The sequence below is a fragment of the Somniosus microcephalus genome, chromosome 17, assembly GCF_052327205.1.
Source record: "Somniosus microcephalus isolate GS21.2 chromosome 17, FLI_Smic_1.0, whole genome shotgun sequence".
Taxonomy (NCBI): Eukaryota; Metazoa; Chordata; class Chondrichthyes; order Squaliformes; family Somniosidae; genus Somniosus; species Somniosus microcephalus.
In genome coordinates, this window is record NC_141003.1 from 11811684 (window position 1) to 11834353 (window position 22670).

Below are 22670 nucleotides of genomic sequence, written 5' to 3' on the forward strand. Positions count from 1 at the left end.
AGCTGTGTGTAGGAGGGAGAGGTCACAAAATCAGTGTTAGAGGAACTGGCTTAACAGCAAAGAGATTCCGTTCACAACTGTGCCCTTGCATCACTGAGAAACTGTCTTTGTTAAAGTCCTGGCACAGACTTTCATAGCCATCTATCTGGGCTGCTAGTCCATCTCAATCTGTTCTTTCCCTCCCTGTGTTTCTGAAGTGCTTGAATCCATCCACGTCTACAACTTGAATCTCTCTGTATCTGTTTTATTTTATTACTGCAGAGCTATCCCTCCCCATGCTTCTCCAAGCCATCTGTTTCCACCCAGCACACAGCTTTCCCTTGTCTCATGCACTAGGACCGTTCAGAAAGACCCACTGAGACCAGGTGGTCACTGGGACAAGTTGATACTTTACCGCAAGTGACCTGTTTTAGAAATAAACACTGGTTATAGCATGTAAAGGAAAAGAATGCGGTGTAATGGGCCGGGGTGGGGGGGCGGGCGGGAGGGGAAATCAAGCATCACTAAAACAATGAGGGGCGGGGGGGAGCGCGGAGGGATCAGAAGATCTTGAAGTTGATTCCCTAGGGCAGAAGGAGCTCGTGGATCTGGGCAAGGAATGAGTGGTGGATGGGAAGGAGAAGATATGGGCCTCAGAGTACTGGATAGGAAGCGTGGAGGTGGGAGGATGATGAAGAGAACCTTTGAGAAATTAGCTCGAGGTGATGAACCAATAGGGGAGGCAGTAAGCAGGTAAAGTGGGCAACAGTTGGAAGTGCAGGAAGATGATGTTAGACTGGGCATGGGGTAAAAAGCAACGCTTAGGGGAGCCAAGCTGCCAAGATGGTGCACCACTTGCTGCCAAGATGGTGCACCACTAGCTGCCAAGATGGTGCACTAGCTGCCAAGATGGTGCACCACTAGCTGCCAAGATGGTGCACCACTAGCTGCCAAGATGGTGCACCACTCAATTCAGGCCAAGAGAATGTCTCGGGAGGCTAGTTGAGTCATAGCTAGGACCACCTTTGCCAACCATATGGCCTGTATGAACAATACTCAGAATTCAATTACAATGTGCACTATTTATACGTTGCAAAACCAGCGCCTAATAGGAGCCAGGTTGAGACTTCCCAACTTTATTTCACATGGGAAATCTGCCAAGTACAGAACCACATCAGCTCAGCCCCATGTGCTGGATTCAGGCCCAAGCACCAAACCACAGCTTGCTAATCCCACTCAACTACACACATATAAAAACTTTGAAAATATTTATCGCTTTGAACATCAAATCTGTTCCTGCACAATTTTACACAGAATTACACAGAATTACAGCACAGGATCAGGCCATTCGGCCCAACTGGTCGGTGCCGGTGTTTATCCTCCACACAAGCCTCCTCCCACCGCTCTTCATCTCACCCTATCTGCATAACCTTTATTCCTTTCTCCCTCCTGTACTTATCTAGCTTCCCCTTAAAGGCACCCATGATTTGGGATTTTATAAAATGTTATGTTCCATTGGCCATCTGTTTTTCTACTGTTGTCTTAATAAGAACTGGTTCACCTACAAATGCGCATGCAAGCTCACCTCTGTCACATGAATCTTGCTAAAAGATGTTCAACTAGAAATACTGTATGAAATGGAGCCTGGGAGAAATTTATACAATACTTGCAAAATTGGGCAAAAGCTACCTTTGATTATTTCTACTTCGTACAGTTTCAACAGTAGTGGTTAGAAAATAAGAGTGCACCAAAAAGTATGAAATGACACTGTAAAAAGATTGTGCCTTTTCCCTACACCCTGAACTGTTGCTCTCTCTCAAAATAATGGGCAGGATTTTCATTGGGCCGTGGAGGCGGGATTGGAGGCGTGTGGGGGGTTAAAATCTCGAAATCGGGGGTCCCGACCCCATCCCGCCCCCAAGCCAGTTTCAAAGGAGGCGGGTACCCGACCCGCACTGGGACCCACCTCCCCGAGGCAGGAAAAGGATTAGTGCCAATTAACTGCCTGTAAACAGGTAGTTAACAGGCAGTTTTTAGCCTAATCCCTATTTTCATTGTTGAAGTGTGGGATTCCCGACGGCTCCAAACCACGCCAAGTTAGCGAGGCGGGCCGTCGGGATGAAGGGCTTGGAGGGGTCAAGATGTCCGGTGTTCAGGTTAGTGATGGGTGCATGAGTGCAGAGGTAAGTGTGTTTGGTGTGTGTAAAGTGTTTAAAGAAGTTGTACTTACATTACTTACCTTTACAGCCTTCCTTCCCTCAGGTCTCGGGAGTCCCTCATCTCACCGGCACAGAAAGCAGAATGGCCGCGATCTGTCAAAAGTTCCAGCATTCAGCTTTCTGTTCCAGGGAGATCTCTAAATCATCCTGAGAGGAAGGAATTAACCTGGAGTACAGATTGTCAGTGTTTGACAGCTTCAAACAGCTGTTAAACGTTGATATTTCATCTGTCAAAAGGTCTTGACAGATGAAATATCAATCTGTGACGTCACCTGTTGCCGGGTGGCCCTTAATTGGCCTGCTGAGCCCGCTGGGCGGGTTCAACAAGGTCAATCAAGTCAAAATCGCGTGGGTTGGCTAGAACTCGATGGAGGTGGGACTACAACCCCGAAAGTTGTAATCCCGCCTCCTACCCAACTCCTCAATGAAAATCCAGCCCAATGTCTCTCCTCATTCATGATCGGCAAGAGTAGGTGAAGTCTCCGCTTAGTCTTTGTGCATTTGAAAGTGGATACCAGGTTGCGCAAAGTGACCAGGTTTTGGTGGCTTTGAAGGTTCAGGCAGTCAATTCTTTTCCTGAAATGTGTTACCCATCACTGCGGGGTCGACCTCTGCTGAAATAAGACTGTGGCACAGACTCTGCACAGTTGCCTGCTTTCCTAGTCGCTGCTTCCACAGGACAAAGGCTGCCAAGATCTGTGCCTGTACATTGTATTGGTGGTTCATTTTACATCTATAGATGTCGGACGCCTTCAGTCCGAGATCGACCACAGCTCTCTCCCACTCTGGTCCCAGTTGGCTGGAAAGCTGGTTTAGTTGCTTGTCGGTCGGCACACTGTTCAAGATGCGGTCTGAAAGAGTCGATCGCAAGTCATCTGGAAGTGACAAAAAAGAGACAGCGATTAACCCCAAACTCATTTCTTCACATACGTTTTCATCCGATTCACTAACAAGATCCCAGAAACACTACGTTAATTTACCAGCATTGCATTTCATTTAAAACTCGAGGCCAATCCCATTCCTTTTTCATTTGTATTCCTGTTCATGGGGCGTTAACAGAAAGAGGGTGGCTAAAGTGAACGTTGGTCCCTTAGAGGATGGGACCGGGGAACATGGAGATGGCAAAGACGCTGAACAAATATTTTGTATCAGTCTTTACAGTAGAGGACACTAAAAATATCCCAACACTGGACAAACAGGGGGCAATGGGGGGGGGGAGGGGCTAAACACGATTAAAATCACTAAGGAGATGGTACTCAGTAAAATAATGGGACTTAAGGCGGATAAATCCCCCGGACCTGATGACCTACATCCTAGGGTCTTGAGAGAAGTGACGGTAGGAATTGTGGATGCATTGCTGATCATTTTCCAGAACTCCCTGGACTCAGGAAAGGTCCCGGCAGATTGGAAAACTGCTAATGTAACACCCTTATTTAAGAAGGGAAGTAGACAAAAAGCTGGAAACTATAGACCAGTTAGCCTAACATCTGTGGTTGGCAAAATGTTGGAGTCCATTATTAAGGAAACAGTAACAGAGCATTTGGATAAACATAATTTAATAGGACAGAGTCAGCATGGTTTTACGAAGGGGAAGTCATGTTTGACAAATTTGCTCGAATTCTTTGAGGATGTAACATACAGGGTGGATAAAGGGGAACCAGTGGATGTAGTGTATTTGGACTTCCAAAAGGCATTTGACAAGGTTCCACACAAAAGATTACTGATCAAGATAAAAAATCACGGGATTGGGGGTAATATACTGGTATGGGTGGAAGATTGGCTATCTAACAGAAAACAAAGAATTGGGATAAATGGTTTGTTCTCGGGCTGGCAATCAGTAACTAGTGGTGTTCCGCAGGGGTCAGTGCTGGGACCCCAACTCTTCACAATCTATATTAACGATTTGGAGGAAGGGACCGAGTGCAACATATCCAAGTTTGCCGACGATACAAAGATGGGAGGGAAAGCAGTGAGTGAGGAGGACATAAAAAACCTGCAAAAGGACATAGGCAGGCTAAGTGAGTGGGCAGAGATTTGGCAGATGCAATACAATGTTGGAAAGTGTGAGGTTATGCACTTTGGCAGAAAAAATCAAAGAGCAAGTTATTATCTAAATGGAGAGAAACTGCAAAGTGCTACAGTACAAAGGGATCTGGGGGTCCTGGTGCATGAAACACAAAAAGTTAGTATGCAGGTGCAGCAGGTGATCAGGAAGGCCAATGGAATCTTGGCTTTTATTGCAAGGGGGATGGAGTATAAAAACAGGGAAGTCTTGCTGCAGTTATACAGGGTATTGGTGAGGCCACACCTGGAATACTGCGTGCAGTTTTGGTTTCCATATTTAAGAAAAGATATACTTGCTCTCGAGGCGGTTCAGAGAAGGTTCACTCGGTTGATTCCAAAGATGAGGGGGTTGACGTATGAGGAAAGGTTGAGTAGGTTGGGACTCTACTCATTGGAGTTCAGAAGAATGAGAGGCGATCTTATCGAAAGATATAAGATTGTGAGGGGGCTTGATCGGGTGGATGCGGTGAGGATGTTTCCACTGATGGGTGAGACTAGAACTAGGGGGCATAATCTTAGAATAAGGGGCTGCCCTTTCAAAACTGAGATGAGGAGAAACTTCTTCACTCAGAGGGTAGTAAATCTATGGAATTTGCTACCCCAGAGAGCTGTGGAAGCTGCAACATTAAGTAAATTTAAAATGGAGATAGACATTTTCCTAGCAGATAAGGGAATTAGGGGTTACGGGGAGAGGGCAGGGAAGTGGACGTGAGTCTAGGTTCAGGTCAGCCATGATCCTATTGAATGGCGGAGCAGGCCCGAGGGGCCGTATGGCCTACTCCTGCTCCTATTTCTTATGTTCTTGCATTTCTATAGCACCTTACACAACCTCAGGATGGCCCAAAGTGCTTCACAGCCAATGAAGTACTTTTGAAGTGCAGTCACTATAATGTAGAAAACATGGCAGCCAATTTGCGCACAGCAAGGTCCCACAAACAGCAATGAAATAACTGACCAGATAATCTGTTTTATTGATGTTGGTTGAGGGGTAACTATAGGCCAGGACACTGGGGACAACTCTCCTACTCTTCGCCATAATAGTGCCATGGGCTCTTTTACGTCCACCTGAGGGGGCAGATGGGACCTCGGTTTAACATCTCATCCGAAAGATGGCATCTTCGACAGTGCAGAAATCAGCCTAGAGTATGTGATGACGTCTCTGGAGTGGGGCTTGAACCCACTGCCTTCTGAGTGCTACCACTGTGTGAGGGTGCCGGTCAGTTCCTTCAGTAACCCCTAGATGGCACCTTCACTGGTTGGTTTCCCTTTGTTCATTGTTACCTGTTTATTACTTAACTGCCTTTCATCTGGTTTATTGGTTTCACCTGTTTTTGTTTGTATTTAAGTTCTGTGGTTTCTTCCCTCTGGGCTCAGTCCTGACAAGGGAGTCAGTCTTGACTAGGTGCTCTGTTTTGGACAAGCCGGTTGCCCTGAGGTAGCTTGTCTTGAGCTCAGTCTTGACAAGCCGGTTGCCTCAAGGTAGCTTGTCTTGAGTTCCTATCTTGACTAGCCGGTTGCCTATGTGGTAGCTTGTCTTGAGCTCATATGTTTCGTCACTGTTTACCTGTGTGATTCTAGTAAAGTAGTTATTTAAGATTGCATATCTGTTTCTCGCCTCGTCTGTCTGCACTTGGGTCCAGAACCAGCCTCGCCTTGATAGCACGGCCCCGTGTCTACACGGCCCCGTGACAGCAACCCTGACAGTCTGAGGCACGGCTGGCACTGTGGTCAACCCATAGTGTGCACTGGCGCCATGTGTAAGCCAGACTGGGTAGAGGAGGCAGACTCCTAGGACATCAGTGAATCAGTTGGATATTTAATGACAATCCGGCAGCTTCCATGATCATTTTTTCTGGTGCCAGCCCTAAAATTACCAGATTTACTGAACTCAATATCAGAATTTGCCATGGCAGGATCTGAATTCATGACTCCTTGGTTGCTAGTGCAATCCCACAACCAGTAAACCATCGTACCCAAAGGAGAAATTCTCAGTATGAGAGGAAAACACGGCAGCGCTGGATTCCTTTGACATGGCTCAAAGTGGGCACCCTGGCAGGTAGATCTGAGGAAGTGTGCGGAGATTGTCGCTGGAGGCAACCAAAGGCTTGACTCTCACATAGGAACAGCCCCTCGAGCCTGTTCCGCCATTCAATTAGGCCATGGCTGATCTGCACCTCAACTCCATTTAACCGCCTTGGTTCCATATTCCTTACAAAAATCTTACCAATCTCAGTTTTGAAATTTTCAATTGACCCCCAGCCTCAACAGCTTTTTGGGGGGAGAGAGTTCCAGATTTCTACTACCCTTTGTGTGAAGAAGTGCTTCCTGACATCACCCCTGAACAGCCTGGCTCTAATTTTAATGTTATGCCCCCTTGGTCTGGACTCCCCCCCCCCCCCCCCCAAAGGAAATAGTTTCTCTCTCTCTAACCTATCAAATCCTTTAATCATCTTAAATACCTCAATTAGATCACCCCTTAATCTTCTATATTCAAGGGAATACAAGCCTAGTCTGTGCAACCTGCCCTCGTAATTTAACCCTTTTAGGCCCGGTATCATTCTGGTGAATCTGCGCTGCTCCCCCTCCAAGGCCAATATATCCTTCTGGAGGTGTGGGGCCCAGAACTGAACAGACTACTCCAGATGGGGACTAAGCAGAACTGTTAGGCCTAGAAATTCAGTGGGCTGCGCCACCCGTTAGCGCCTTAAGAGGGCGCTAAGTGGGTCGGAAGCTACTGGCCACGCCTCCCGCTACATTCAGCGGGACGCTAATGGCGGCGCTAGCCGTTAGTGCTGCGCCGCTACCGATGATGTCATTGGTGTGCGCAGCGCCCCGCTAACGCCCCGATCGCGATATTTAGATGCGCCCCCTGCTTTAATGCCGGACGCTACGTGCGACCGGTTCAGGGGGGCCTACCTGCGGCGGTAGAGGCGCTAATTAAAGGAGGTGCGGGGCGGCCATTTTTGTTGCTGGCCGCCTGCCAACACCTCTCCGCGCTGCCGTCCCCGGCCTCCTGAGCCCCCCCAACCCCCCCGCGGAGTGCCGACTGCGTTCCAAGAGCCCAGCACTTCTCCTCGGTGCCGGGCTCTTTTGCCGGCACTCGCGATCCTCGATCGCGCTGCAGAAGGCCCCGCCCCTTTAAGAAGGGGAGGAAGGCCTGCAGTACCGCAGCGTGCCGTGCCGCAACGTGTGGCGCTGCGGCACGTTGCGCAGCGCTATTCAGTTGCAGCGCCCCAAGAGGGATGCGGGGTGCCTCCAGTAGCGCCGCGCTTCCCTCTGGGGCGCGCCAACTGAATTTCCGGCGGGCGGTCGCGACTGCTTCCAGGGCGCTACTTTTGGCGCCCTGGCGAGGCTGGCGCCCCACACGGGGCTATAGTGAATTTCTAGGCCTTAGTGTTTTCTCTCTGCACTACACCACTTTTCACTCATTTCTTTCTCTAGTTATTGAAGAGAGGAAAATATGGCCCAAAGTGCACTTGGAGTGACAAGGTTTATCCCCCCCCCCCCGCACGTATAAATGTCTAGGAATGTGAAGGATCAGAATTAACAATGTGTTTTATGTTTACGGTTCAACTTGCCAAGTAAAAGCTTTTTTCAAAACCGTACAATGGTGATTCACTGCCAGTGTTAATAAAACATCCAGATGAATTTCATTATGATTTTCGGGATATGTTTTTTCACTTGAAGCAGCAGACTGTGTTTCAATCACAATTGCATGTCTCTCCAATTAGGCTTTTGTTTGCAAGGCGAGACAGAACTGTATTTTCCACCAGATGTGACCAGGCTACAGAACAGATCCTCAACCCCGAGCGTTCAAGGTCACAGTGAGGTCGAGATCAGCCACACTACTGAGAGACCTCACTTACTGAGCACGAAAATCAATCACGCATCACGCCCATCATAACCCCTTATGAATACAATCTTTCACTGTGGGGTTTTTTTCTCTCTCCCTTTCCCTCCCGCTCCTTGTTCTCCCAAGAATAAGCTCAAACAGTAAGCGTCGTGTGGCAAGGTTCTTCCTTGGAGATCACACGCGGATACATCTCACAATAGTCTGGAAACCAGATCTGATAATCGCACTAGACTGGCAGACTTTCAGGCTTTGTGAAACTAATCTGGGCTGATTCAAGAGAGCCCGTGTTCTGCTCCCAGGGCTTACACACACGAGATTCTCGAGTCTCATTTGCTAGGGAGGGTAGCTGATGTGGTTTCCTGTCGCCTTCCTCGTGGTCATTATCTTCGGAGTACCTTCTCCTACGTAGGCATCAATCAAGGCTAAAGAGCCCGACTTTCCCTTCGTGACACATCCACCCATTGGACGCAAGTACCCCGCTGGACGTCAATCAGCGCCACATTCCGCTCGCCGGGGCGTGAACCCAGCCCTTCCGACTCAGAGGCGGGGACACTTCCCCCGAGCCAGGGCTCGCTCCGCCCGGATGCGAGAACCCCTCTGGATGCTAACGCAGTATTTAGAGGCAATGTTCTAGTCTCCACTCGCTGGGACTGTCTGGAGTGGGGATTGAACCCTTCACCCTCTGACTCGGAGGCGGGAATGCCAAAGGCTCACTATGTAAAGAGAGGACCGATTTATACATTTTCCAATCTGTAAAACACGACCATGCTTATGTTGATCCAATCTCATATTGTTGAAATACTATGGAATTGTCCTGACTATAGCAGCAGGTTTTTCCCTGGCCGACACCTGCTCTAAACAGACATGTTTGGATTTTCCTATGTAAACTTCTATTTCAGTGGCGTCCAATAGGACGAATGACCACTAAAGAAAGAATTTAAACAATGACCTGATGTCACAGACCATTTGTTTGCACCACAGAATACCTGGACATGGATTCATTGTGCGAGCCTTTCATCCCCCCCCCCCCCCCCCCGCGCATTTGGAGTTAAGGCCGCTCTGTCAGGGAAAGGAAGGCAGGGCAAATAAATGAGGTGCAAGTCAACCCCGACTGCTCTTATACACCTTTTTTAATTTATTCATTCTTGGGATGTGGGCGTCGCTGGCAGGGCCGACATTTATGGCCCATCCTTAGTTGCCCTTGTGGTGGTGGGCCTTCTTCTTGAACTGCTGCAGTCCTTGTGGTATAGGTGCTCCCATGATGGCGTTAGGAAGGAAGGAAAGGCGATATGTGTCAGGATGGTGTGTGACTTGGAGAACTTGGCGGTGATGGTATTGCCACACAACATTGCTTCTCTTGTCCTTCTCGGAGCTGGGGGTCACAGGTTAGGGAGGTGTTGTTCGAAGTAACCTTGGTGAGTTGCTGCAGTGCAGTCTGTAGATAGGACAGACCGCAGCCACAGTGCGCCAGTGATAGAGCAAGTGGATATCAAGTCCAGTGGCAAGGGTGCCGATCAAGCAGACTGCTCCGGCATAGCTGGATCAGTGACTACGTTTCAAAAGTACTTCAATGGCTGTGAAGCATTTTGGGATGTCCTGAGGTCGTGAAAGGCGCTATATAAATGCAAGTCTTTCTTTCCAATTCCCGTATGCGCATGATATAATTCAAAGGAGAATCACAAATGTTTTGTTACTTAAATATTAAGCAAGACTAAAAATTACTATTGGCAACATTAGTGCTGAATGCATTCGCATCAGTCATCCGCCAGCTATTTATTTAACATCTCCACTAAGATAGCAGAGAGGGGAACTTTGTACGAAAGAGTTAAACATTTGACTGCCGATGTTGTTAACAGTAGTCACTAGGCTTTAGTACACTGAGATGCCCGAAGTACAGAAAGGGCTGCATCGTGTATTTTACGATACATATCTTGCTTGACTGGTTGTGCATCGCCAATCGCACTCCAAGAAACAAAACTTTCTTCCAACCTTTTACGGTGGTTTACAGTCTACAAGGGTTGGCCTACTTTGGCTCGAGCTACTTGCCGCCACTATACTCAAGCTGGGCTGTCAAACGAATAAAATGTTTTAAAATTGGAAGTGTGTTTCCTCCCCCCTCCGCCCCCGGGGAAGGTATTTTTTATTTGGAACCTCTTTTTAACAAAACAAAAGAAAGCAGTGTTCCTGAGCATAGAAGGCCCTTCATCAGTGTTCTAGGCTCGTGGCGTCAGCTGACCATGAAAACAACTGCCCACTAAGGAGGCCGTTTAAATGGTGTTGTGCGTTACATTTTCCATCCTCTACGCCCCATACTTCTTAGGCCTACACTCAGAAAAGGAACAGTATTATAAACTAGTTGTTACATGCCAAGCAGGGGGTCTCCCATGGCAACCATTCCTTGAAAGCATAAAGCAGTCAAATCTGAAAGATCTTCATCCTGGTTATTAAGATCCACAAACAACTACATTGAGCCACTTATAATGACATGTTTGCAAACTGATTGCTACACATAGCCCGACCCAATTGTTTTCATCTGTGGGCAGGACAGTGCGTTCCCCCGGGCACTCGGCCTCAAATCCTTAGCTACTGCGGTACAAATACTTAGGTTACACTAAATAAAATTGCTCTCATCTTCAATTCTACCCGCCGCTGCTTGTATCGACTTGCACTTCCAATCGTGCTTCTTATTCCTCGGCAGCTTTCTTTGAAGACGCAGCCTTGGCGAGGGTGCTGCAGACTGCATTGGTCGGAGAGCTTTATGTCCACTTTAAGCAGGTTCTGGCTTTGGGTTAGAGTTTGAAGAGCTGCAGCATGTCCCACTGTGGAATTAAATGACGCTTAAGTTTTTTTTTTATTCGTTCATGAGATGTGGCTGTCGCTGGCAAGGCCGGCATTTATTGTCCTTGAGCAGGTGGTGGTGAGCCGCCTTCTTGAACCGCAGAGGGCAGTTAAGAGTCAACCACATTGCTGTGGGTCTGGAGTCACATATAGGCCAGACCGGGTAAGGATGGCAGATTTCCTTCCCTGAAGGATATTAGTGAATCAGATGAGTTTTTACGACCATCTGGTAGTTTCATGGTCACCATTACAGATAGTACCTTTTTAATTCCAAATTTATTTAATTAATTGAATTTAAATTCCCCCAGTTGCCTGTGGTGGGATTTGAACTCATATTTCCAGGTCATTATTCCAGGCCTCTGGATTACTCGTCCAGTAACATAACCACTATGGTACCGTACCCACTTGGCAATGTAACGAGGCCTGGAGTGTAAACTGGGGCATCTAGGGTAGGGAATCACTTTTGGCCCGTTTTCAGGCCTGAAATGGGTCCCCAATAGGGAGGCCGAGGCTCACCCAACATTGGGCCTCGGGCCACAGTAATATTATTCTGGAGAGCTGCCGGCCCGTCAGGCTTCCACAGGCAGCTCGCCCATCTTTAAGAATAGTAACACGGTGTCGCCTGCCTTGCTGGCAGCAGCTTGAAGACAAGTCCCGGGAGGGGAAAGAGGGGGCGATGGGGATACTGTGGAGTCAGTGGGGGGTGGGGGAACAGTCCTGCTCCTCCTGGCTCCACCACAACAATTTTTTAAAAATGTTTCCTGAGCTCCCTCCATGAATCAATAGATTAAAAATCCCACCTCGACACGCACTTCTTTTCAGCTACACCATTATAGATTCCTACAACCAACTTTAGAATGTAAACAGTGTCACGCTACAGTTAGACCTTCTCTCCCTGCCCCACCCCCCAACCAGGCCCATTCCCCCCCCCCCCACAAAGTACAGGTGCTGCAGCACCTCCACTGGGGAGAGGGTGTAATTACACTGTGACATGTTTACATGGGCAGTTTCCGTTATAGCTCAATTTCAGCAAATGGGCCTAAAAAATCTTTACATATGTAAGGGGCCCAACGCCTGAAAAATAGCCCGACCCAATGTCGGGTCAGGTGTATTTCAGATGCACTTTGGTCCCCGAAATTGGCGCTCGTTGCGCCCGTTTTAGGCCCATAAATGGGCGCAACGCGGTCCAATTTCTACACCCTAAAGTTAAGAATAAAGTGCCAATTACACCAAACTATTTACCATTACGTGCAGTAAAACGTCAAGTAACCTCGACTGGCCTGTGGTTGTAGAGTCCAGTTGTTCTGGCCTCTGTAATTTTGACAGGGTGTGACTCTGTGGTGTACATGGCTAACATGGCGGGAATTTATTTCAGCAGAGCCAGGGACTATTGGGCCTGGTAATTTTGGTGGCAGTAACTGAGGGAGGAATGTTGGCCAAGTCTCGGAGAGAACACCCAACACTTCAGTAGTGCCCTGGAATCTGAAATGGAAACTCAGCTCATTTGGTTACAAATTATAACATTGTGGAATTTTATTTTTCTTCCATAACTCTAATTATATGTGGGGGAGTTGAATGATTTTGAACTAACAAAGCTTAAAATGGAATTATTTTCCCTCATAAGACCCTCAGCTGAGAATGGAGTCAGTCTGGCTGTGAGGAAGCAGGTCCGATTCCTTGATCTGGTAATTAATCAAATAAAGGAAGCCCACGTTTGTATGAGGGGGCAGGTGATGTGGCATTCACAGCCTTTAGCAGTTCCTGGGTATGTGAGGTCAGCCTTGGCTCAGTGGGTGGCACCCTCGCCTCTGAGTCAGAAGGTTGCGGGTTCAGGTCCCAGTCCAGGGACGTGAACACAGAATCCAGGCCAACACTCCAGTGCAGTGCTGAGGGAGTGCTGCACTGTCGGAGGTGCCGTCTTTCAGATGAGATGTTAAACCGAGGCCCCGTCTGTTCTCTGAAGAGGACGTAAAAGATCCCATGGTACTATCTGAAGAGCAGGCAGGGGAGTTCTTCCCGGTGTCCCGGCCAACATTTATCCCTCAACCAACATCACTAAAAAAAACAGATTATTTGGTCATCGTCACATTGCTGCTTGTAGACAAATTGGCTGCTGTGTTTCCCTGCAGTACAACACTGACTACAGTTCAAAAGTACTTTGTTGGGTGTAAAGCCTTTTGGGGTTGATTTTGATTGCCCCCGCCTGCTGTTAACGGGGTGACCTCAGGACATCCCAATGCACTTAACAACCAGCGAAGTATTTTTGAAGAGTAGTCCCTGTTGTAGAGACAAACGGCAGCTTAATTTGCACACAGCAAGGTTCCAAAAACAGCAACTAGATAATGACCAGATCCTCTTGTTTTTTTTAAGTGAAGTTGGTGGAGGATATTGTCCAGGACACCGGGAGAAACTCCCCAGCTCTTCTTCAAAACAGTCCCGTGGGACCTTTCACGTCCACCCGAGAGGGCAGACAGGACCTCAGTCTAACGTCTCATCCGAAAGACAAATCAAGGACATAGTCGGTGTGAATCACAGTATCGAAGGCTTATTGTACCAAAATTAACCGTTCATCAATGACCTTCCACATACCACATGCAACACGCCATCTTAAAATGGCTTTGGGAGAGCAAACAGCTGAGGGTTACCAGCGAGGTTACAAAAACCTGGATCAGACGTACTGCTCCCAAAGCAGCCTTGAAGGGCAGTTAAACAAGAGGGTACTTACAAAATATTCAGAAACATAGCACTGTTACTTTTACAAGCAAAACAAAATGCTCGCCTCTGTCTTCCCACAGCCTTTAAAAAGCTACATCCCCTAAGTTGTGAAGGAGGACTTGGTGAACCTGGAGAGATTTAGCTTTTGAGGAAGAGGGAGGCAGAATAAATAACTTCCATCGTGAGCTCCTATCACATTCTAAATATTAGTCTTGGCTCTGAAACCGCAGTGACTGTTCGGGGTGTGTGTTGTACAGTGTAGCAAACAACTCAAGAGCTTTGACATGCGCGGTTGTTTGAAGGTCACAAGATAAATAGGGAATGTTACAAATCTCGAGTCTGCTGTGGATTCTTTCTCGGGTTCAGTCACCCTGGTTCCCTCCCGTAAGCGGACTCTGCGTCCCTTACGCTCCGGTGCTTGCCCGCGCTGCCCGATAGTTAGTTGTACAATAGGGTAACCCGGGGAGTGTCGCAATACATCCCCCCCGTGTCATATGAGCTCGATATCAAGTTCTTTAAACGTGCCCTCACATGCACTTCTCCAAACCTCCCGTAGATGGAACTCTTCAACACGCTGGTGAATGAGCTCAATGCCAAATCAAGGAGGTGGTTTATTTTGCAGAACACACATGAGGGAACAAGGTAGTTATTCCAGTGTTTTTTTTTTAAACTTCCTCTATAACACAACCCATATTGCACAAAAACAAGATAGTGGACGAATACACTCTTATTTTATTCTGTGTCTGGTCAGTCCCCGCTGTAATCCGACTGTGTGTGTCTTAATTTCTGACCTAGGTCTAAACCGCCTTTGTTCGGACTGCTCTTGAACATGTGACCCTTTGTTGCTGTTTGCGGCCTCTTGGGACAAAAGGCTTTGTCATTTTTTAATCCTGACTCATTCCTTGACCAAGGGCTGGTTAACAGAGCTGCCGATTATCCCACCACCGCCAGCCCTCACAGGTTTGGGCTCCTTGACGACTAACTGCTACTATTTTCAGAATTAGTATTGTTTTCCCCGATACGAGGAGCGATTATTTGGGCTAATCTATCCCTGTTTCTTTTATCTCCTGTTACGCCACCAGAGAACATGATCAAATGTATCAATATAAACATAGGAAAACGCAAAACTGTTTACATACAGAACGGCTTAAAATAATGACAGTACCCGGGCCGCCAACTCTGGCAGGATATATTGCTGGAGGTTTTAGCACACGACCTCAACCACAACCTGCATTTATATAGTGTCTTTAACACAGTAAAACGTCCCAAGGAGCTTCACAGGGGCATTGACACCGAGCCATGTAAGGAGATGTTCAGACAGGTGACCAAAAGCTTGGTCAAAGAGGTAGGTTTTAAGGAGCATCTTAAAAGAGGAGAGAGAGGCGGAGAGGTTTAGGGAGGGAATTCCAGAGTTTAAGGCTAAGGCAGCGAAAGCACGGCCGCCAATGGTGGAGCGATTAAAATCGGGGATGCACAAGATGCTAGAATTGGAGGAACGCGGGGATCTCGGAGGGTTGTGGGGCTGGTGGAGATTACAGAGATAAGGAGGGGTGAGGCCATGGAGAGATTTGGAAACAATGATGGAAGATTTTTAAATTGAGGCTTTGTCAGATGGGAGCCAGTGTAGGTCAGCAAGCACAGGGGTGATGGATGAATGGGACTTGGTGCGAGTTAAGATTCGGGCAGCAGAGTTTTGGATGAGCTCAAGTTTACAGAGGGTGGAAGGTGTGAGGCCGGCCAGGACAGCTTTGGAATAGTCAAGGCGAAAGGTAACAAAGGCATGGATGAAGGTTTCAGCAGCAGATGAGCTGAGGCAGGGGCAGAGTCGGGCAATGTTACGGAGGTGGAAGTGGGTGGTCTTGGTGATGGAGCGGATATGTGGTCGGAAGCTCATCTCGGGGTCAGACACCAACACCAAGGTTGCGGATGGTCTGGCTCAGCTTCAGACCGTTGCCAGGGAGAGGGATGGAGTTGGTGGCCAGGGGACGGAGTTTGTGGCGGGGACCGGAGACAACGGCTTCAGTTTCCCCAATGTTTAGTACGATAGCAAAACACTGCGGATGCTGGAAATCCGAAATAACAACAGAAAATGCTGGAAAAACTCAGCAGGCCAGGCAACATCCGTGGAGAGAGAAATTAGAGTCAATGTTTCGGGTCGAAACCCTTTTTCAAACTGGAAAGGAAATGAAATAGATCGAAGGCAGGGCTGCTTTACTTCTTTTGTTCTATCGCAGCCCTGCCTTCGATCTATTTTATTTCCTTTCCAGTTTTGAAAAAGGGTTTCGACCCGAAACGTCGACTCTAATTTCTCTCCACGGATGTTGCCTGGCCTGCTGAGTTTTTCCAGCATTTTCTGTTGTTATCCCCAATATTTAGTTGGAGGAAATTTCTGCTCATCCAGTACTGGATGTCGGACAAGCAGTGGGACAAATCAGAGACTGTGGAGAGGGTCGAGAGAGGTGGTGGTGAGGTAAAGCTGGGTATTGTCAGCGTACATGTGGAAACTGACACATTACTGGCAGCCGTGTCCTGGAGATTAATATTTAATTCCTGGAGACTCCAGGCCAATCCTGGAAAGTTGGCAACCGCTAGACAGTACAAGCAGAAAACCTTTGAGGATATAGCAGAAACTAAACGTGCCACTGGATATGGTGGGGAAGGAACCGAGTGATGTATTCTGGTATTCCATCAGTCAGCAGGCTCAGAGGTATTAACAAGCCAATCCCACTGGGACGTTGCCCCAGTGGGGTATTTAAAGGGTCTTCATTGATCAGGTACCAACAGAAGCTTCTGCACATCAAAGGATACACTGGGAGTGAGTGGACTTCGAGCTTCTCGTGGGAAGTTTAAAAACAGATCTCGAACAAAATGTTCTTTTTCGACAATTATGACAAGATTAATAAAACTGTGTGGGTAAGTAATATAGAACCACAGCATTTCAGGGCACAGAAGAACGCTATTTAGCTCAACCCACCTGTGCCAGCTTCTGAAAGGCCTTAAGCCATCCCTGTGCCCCCTTTGTTGGATAAAAGCAAACGCTATTTCAACAGGAAATATCAGAACAATGTGAGGCATCACTAGACGGCATGTGTTTCTATTCCTTCATTAGACCCCCAAGGAAGCTTACTTAGAACCACAATACACAGAAAGTGAGATAGCCAAACTACTGAAACCACTTCCACTTCAGGCCTGACTAGAGTTTGTGGCTAAAACGTCCAGTGAAACAGCAAGATGAGCATATTAAACGACATATTTCCACCACAGTTCAACTTCTCACAACAGCACTATGTACGGTGATAAAATAATAAAACACTCGGATTTTAACACACAGAAAATGTATTGGTGCCAGACATTAGCTGGAGTTTGCAAGTCTCAAAGTCTAAATTCATATTCAACAACAACAATTTGCATTTATATAGTGCCTTTAATGTAGAAAATAAAACGTCCCAAGGTGCTTCACAGGAGCGTAAGGCAAACGAGAGATTAGGAAAGGTGACCAAAAGAGATGGGCTTTAAGACGGGTCTTGAGGGAGGGGAGCGAGGTTTAGGGAGTGTATCCCAGAGAGTGGGCTCGTTTGGGGGGGGGGGGAAAGAGGGGTTGTGGGGCTGGAGGAGGTTACAAAGATAAGGATGGGCAAGGCATGAAAGAATTTAAACACAAAGATCAGTTTTAATTCACTGCCAATTCTCTTCCAGGAATGCCCACCTTGAAGAAGTTCTGCTTTCCTCTCTGACAGGATTTCCATTTGTCTCTTTTACCCTGTTCACCCTCATTGCTATCTGCTTCCCGTTTGTTCTTTCTGCCCCAGAACCACCCCCCGCCCCCAACCCCCAACGTCAGAGGTGCCGTCTTTCGGATGAGACGTTAAACCGAGGCCCTGCCTGCTCTCTCAGGTGGACATAAAAGATCCCATGGCACTATATCGAAGAAGAGAAGGGGAGTTATCCCCAGTGTCCTGGCCAATATTTTTCACTCAACCAACATCACTAAAACAGATTATCTGGTCATTATCACATTGCTGTTTGTGGGAGCTTGCTGTGCGCAAATTGGCTGCTGTGTTTCCCACATTACAACAGTGACTACACTTCAATAGTACTTCATTGGGTGTAAAGAGCTTTGGGACGTCCTGAGGTGGTGAAAGACATGATAGAAATCCAAGTCTTTCGTTTTTGGCAAAAGCTTGGGAGTTGTAAGTAATGCTCGAGTTTTATCACTTGATTATATAGCACACATTGTTAGCAGGTGGCCCAGTGCATGCAGAAAACCATTAGCAAGCACACAACAACACTTCTCCCACACTTTATCAAATTGCTTCATCCAAGCCAAACTACTTGCAGGATGGACTTCCTGATCAGTCAAAAGCTTCGAGAAGAAAAGTTATCATTTACACACCTTGCATACAGAGTCTTTAAATAGATAAAAGCCCCAACGCCGTTCCAGAGGGGAAATCAAAATAACTGACCTCGAGCCAAAGAAGGAATTATTAGGAGGGATGACCAAAAGCTTGGTTTTAGGATAGGAGGTGGAGAGGTTGAGGTCTGTAACAAGGGAATTTCAGAGCTTAGAGTCTAGGCAGCTGAAGGTATGGCGAGGGGAGGGAGGTGCTGGAGTCAGAGGGATGGAGAGTTTGTGGGGAGCGAAGGGTTGGAGAAGTTTCCAGAGATAGGGAGGGGTTCGGTCATGAAGGTATTTAAACACGAGGAGAGTTTTAAATTGAGGCGTTGTGGGGTCTGGGTGATAAGGTGGGTCAGGGAACACAGGGGTGACGGGTGAGCGGGACATGCAGGTGGCTAGGAGACGGGAAGCGGAGTTTTGGATGAGCTGATGTTTATGGAAACACAAGAATTTCATCTCGGGTGGTGGCAAAAATGGGCGGAATTGGATCAGTGGCCTGTTCTACGCAACGCTTGATATTCAGTTCCATTGAGTGGGGTCAGGGTCGGGAGGGGGGGGTCGGGGTTCAGGTGCTGTGGGTGGAGTTGGGGTCTGGGGGGTGAGGTTGAGGTCGGAGTCGGGGTCAGGGTCTAATGGGAAGGTTGGTTTGGGGTTGGGGGAGGCTCGCTAACTCTGACTCTAACTCTAACTCTGACTCTGGCTCTGGCTCTCACTCTCACTCTCACTCTAACTCTCACTCTCATTCTCTCTCTCACTCTCACTCTGACTCTGGCTCAGACTCTCACTCTCACTCTAACTCTCACTCTAACTCTCACACTCACTCTAACTCTCACTCTAACTCTCACTCTCACTCTAACTCTCACTCTCACTCTGACTCTCACTCTCACTCTCACTCTAACTCTCACTCTAACTCTCACTGACTCTGACTCTCACTCTAACTCACTCTCACTCTCACACTCTGACTCACTCTCACTCTCGCTCTCACTCTCACTCAGACTCACTCTCACTCTGACTCTGACTCACTCTGACTCACTCTCACTCTCACTCACTCTGACTCTGACTCACTCTGACTCACTCTCACTCTGACTCACTCTCACTCTGACTCACTCTGACTCACTCTCACTCTCACTCACTCTGACTCTGACTCTCACTCTAACTCACTCACTCTCTCACTCTCACTCTAACTCACTCACTCTCACTCTGATTCACTCTCGCTCTGACTCACTCTCACTCTAACTCTCACTCACACTCACTCTGACTCACTCTCACTCTCACTCTAACTCTCACTCTGACTCACTCTCACTCTCACTCACTCTGACTCTCGCTCTCTAACTCTCACTCTCACTCACTCCCACTCTCACTGACTCACTCTCACACTCACTCACTCTCACTCTGACTCTCACTCACTCTCACTCTGACTCACTCTCACACTCACTCTGACTCACTCTCACTCACTCTCACTCTGACTCACTCTCACTCTCACTCACTCTGACTCACTCTCACTCTGACTCACTCTCACACACTCTCACTCTCACTCACTCTGACTCACTCTGACTCTCACTCTCACTCTGACTCTCACTCTGACTCCCACTCTCACTCTCACTCTCACTCACACTCACTCTGACTCTGACTCTCACTCTGACTCACTCACACTCACTCTGACTCTCACTCTCACTCACTCTCACTCTCACTCTGACTCTCACTCTGACTCACTCACACTCACTCTGACTCACTCTCACTCACACTCACTCTGACTCTGACTCACTCTCACTCTCACTCACACTCACTCTGACTCACTCTCACTCACTCTGACTCTGACTCACTCTGACTCTGACTCACTCACACTCTGACTCACTCTCGCTCTCACTCTGACTCACTCTCACTCTAACTCTCACTCAATCTCACTCTCACTCACTCTGACTCTCACTCTGACTCACTCTCAATCTCACTCTGACTCACTCTCACTCTGAATCTGATTCACTCTCACTCACTCTGACTCACTCTCACTCTCACTCTGACTCACTCTCACTCTAACTCACTCTCACTCTGATTCTGACTCACTCTCACTCTAACTCACTCTCACTCTGACTCACTCTCACTCTGACTCACTCTCACTCTGCCTCACTCTGACTCTGACTCACTCTCACTCTCTCTCACTCTGACTCTCTCTCACTCTCACTCTGACTCACTCTCTCTCACTCTGACTCTGACTCACTCTCACTCACTCTGACTCTCACTCTCACTCACTCTCACTCTCACTCTCTCTCACTCTGACTCTCATTCTGACTCTCACTCTGACTCACTCTCACTCACTCTCACTCTGACTCACTCTCACTCTCTCTCACTCTGACTCACTCTCACTCACTCTGACTCTCACTCTCACTCACTCTCACTCTCACTTTCTCTCACTCTGACTCTCACTCTGACTCACTCTGACTCACTCTCACTCTGACTCACTCTCACTCTCTCTCACTCTCACTCTGACTCACTCTCACTCACTCTCACTCTGACTCACTCTCACTCTCACTCTCACTCTGACTAACTCTCACTCTGACACTCTCACTCACACTCACTCTGACTCTGACTCTGACTCTCACTCTCACTCTCACTCTCACTCTAACTCTCACTCTGACACACTCTCACTCTCACTCACTCTCTCTGACTCTGACTCACTCTCACTCTAACTCACTCTCACTCACTCGACTCACTCTCACTCACTCTGACTCTCACTCTGACTCACTCTCACTCTCACTCTGACTGACTCTCACTCTCTCACTCTGACTCTCACTCACTCTCACTCTGACTCTCTCACTCTAACTCTCACTCTGACTCTCACTCTGACTCTCACTCTCACTCACACTCACTCTGACTCTCACTCTCACTCTCTCACTCTCACTCTGACTCACTCACTCTGACTCACTCTCGCTCTCACTGACTCACTCTCACTCTGACTCTCACTCTGACTCACTCTCACTCTGACTCTCACTCTGACTCACTCTCACTCACTCTCACTCTCACTCTCACTCTGACTCACTCTCGCTCTAACTCTCACTCAAACTCACTCTGACTCTGACTCTCACTCTGACTCACTCTCACTCTCTCACTCTCACTCTGACTCTGACTCACTCTCTCACTCTCACTCTAACTCACTCTCACTCTAACTCACTCTCACTCACTCTCACTGACTCACTCTCACTCTCACTCTCACTCACTCTCACTCACTCTGAATCACTCTCACTCTCACTCTGACTCACTCTCACTCTGACTCTGACTCACTCTCACTCTGACTCACTCTAACTCTCACTCTATCTCACTCTCACTCACTCTGACTCTCACTCTGACTCACTCTCACTCTCACTCTGACTCACTCTCACACTCACTCTCTCTCACTCTGACTCACTCTCACTCTCACTCACTCTGATTCACTCTCACACTCACTCTGACTCACTCTCACTCTCACTCTGGCTCACTCTCACTCTAACTCACTCTCACTCTGACTGACTTACTCTCACTCTCACTCACTGACTCACACTCACACTCACTCTGACTCACTCACTCTCACTCTGACTCACTCTCACTCTGACTCTCTCACACACTCTCACTCTCACTCTGACTCACTTTCACTCTGAATCACTCTGACTCTCACTCTCACTCTCACTCTGACTCACTCTAATTCTCGCTCTCGCTCTAACTCTCACTCTCACTCACTCTCACTCTCACTCTCACTCTGACTCTGACTCTCACTGACTCTCACTCTCACTCACTCTCACTCTGACTCTCTCACTCTAACTCTCACTCTCACTCTCACTCACTCTGACTCTCACTCTCACTCTGACTCTGACTCACACTCTGACTCTCGCTCACACTCACTGACTCTCACACTCTCACTCTGACTCACTCTCGCTCTCACTCTCACTCACTCTGACTCTGACTCACTCTGACTCTGACTCTCACTCTGACTCACTCTCACACTCTCACTCTCACTCTCACTCTATCTCACTCTCACTCACTCTGACTCTCACTCTGACTCACTCTCACTCACTCTCACTCTGACTCACTCTCACTCTCACACTCACTCTGACTCACTCTCACTCTCACTCACTGACTCACACTCACTCTGACTCACTCTCACTCTGACTGACTCTGACTCACTCTCACACACTCTCACTCTCACTCTCACTCTGACTCACTCTGACTCACTCTCACTCTGACTCACTCTGACTCTCACTCTCACTCTGACTCACTCTCACTCTCACTCTCACTCACTCTGACTCTGACTCTGACTCACTCTCACTCTAACTCACTCTCACTCTGACTCACTCTCACTCACTCTCTCACTCACTCTCACTCTGACTCACTCTCACACTCACTCTCACTCTAACTCACTCTCACTCTGACTCACTCTCACTCTAACTCACTCTCACTCTGACTCACTCTCACTCTAACTCACTCTCACTCTGACTCACTGTCACTCTAACTCACTCTCACTCTGACTCACTCTCACTCTGACTCACTCACTCTGACTCTGACTCACTCTCACTCTGGCTCAGACTCTCACTCTCACTCTAACTCTCACTCTCACTCTAACTCTGACTCTGACTCTCAC

At 47.9% G+C, this 22670-nt stretch overlaps 1 protein-coding gene across 1 annotated transcript in view; it reads right to left on the bottom strand.

Annotated features, from left to right (window-relative positions):
- Positions 1–1095: 1095 nt before the first annotated feature.
- Positions 1096–22670, bottom strand: part of cradd (CARD and death domain containing adaptor protein) — a 43468-nt gene continuing 21893 nt past the window's right edge. The window contains exon 2 of the mRNA XM_086009913.1: positions 1096–3073. Coding sequence (XP_085866039.1) covers positions 2763–3073 — 311 coding nt within the window. The 3' untranslated portion in view covers positions 1096–2762. The remainder of the gene's footprint in view (positions 3074–22670) is intronic.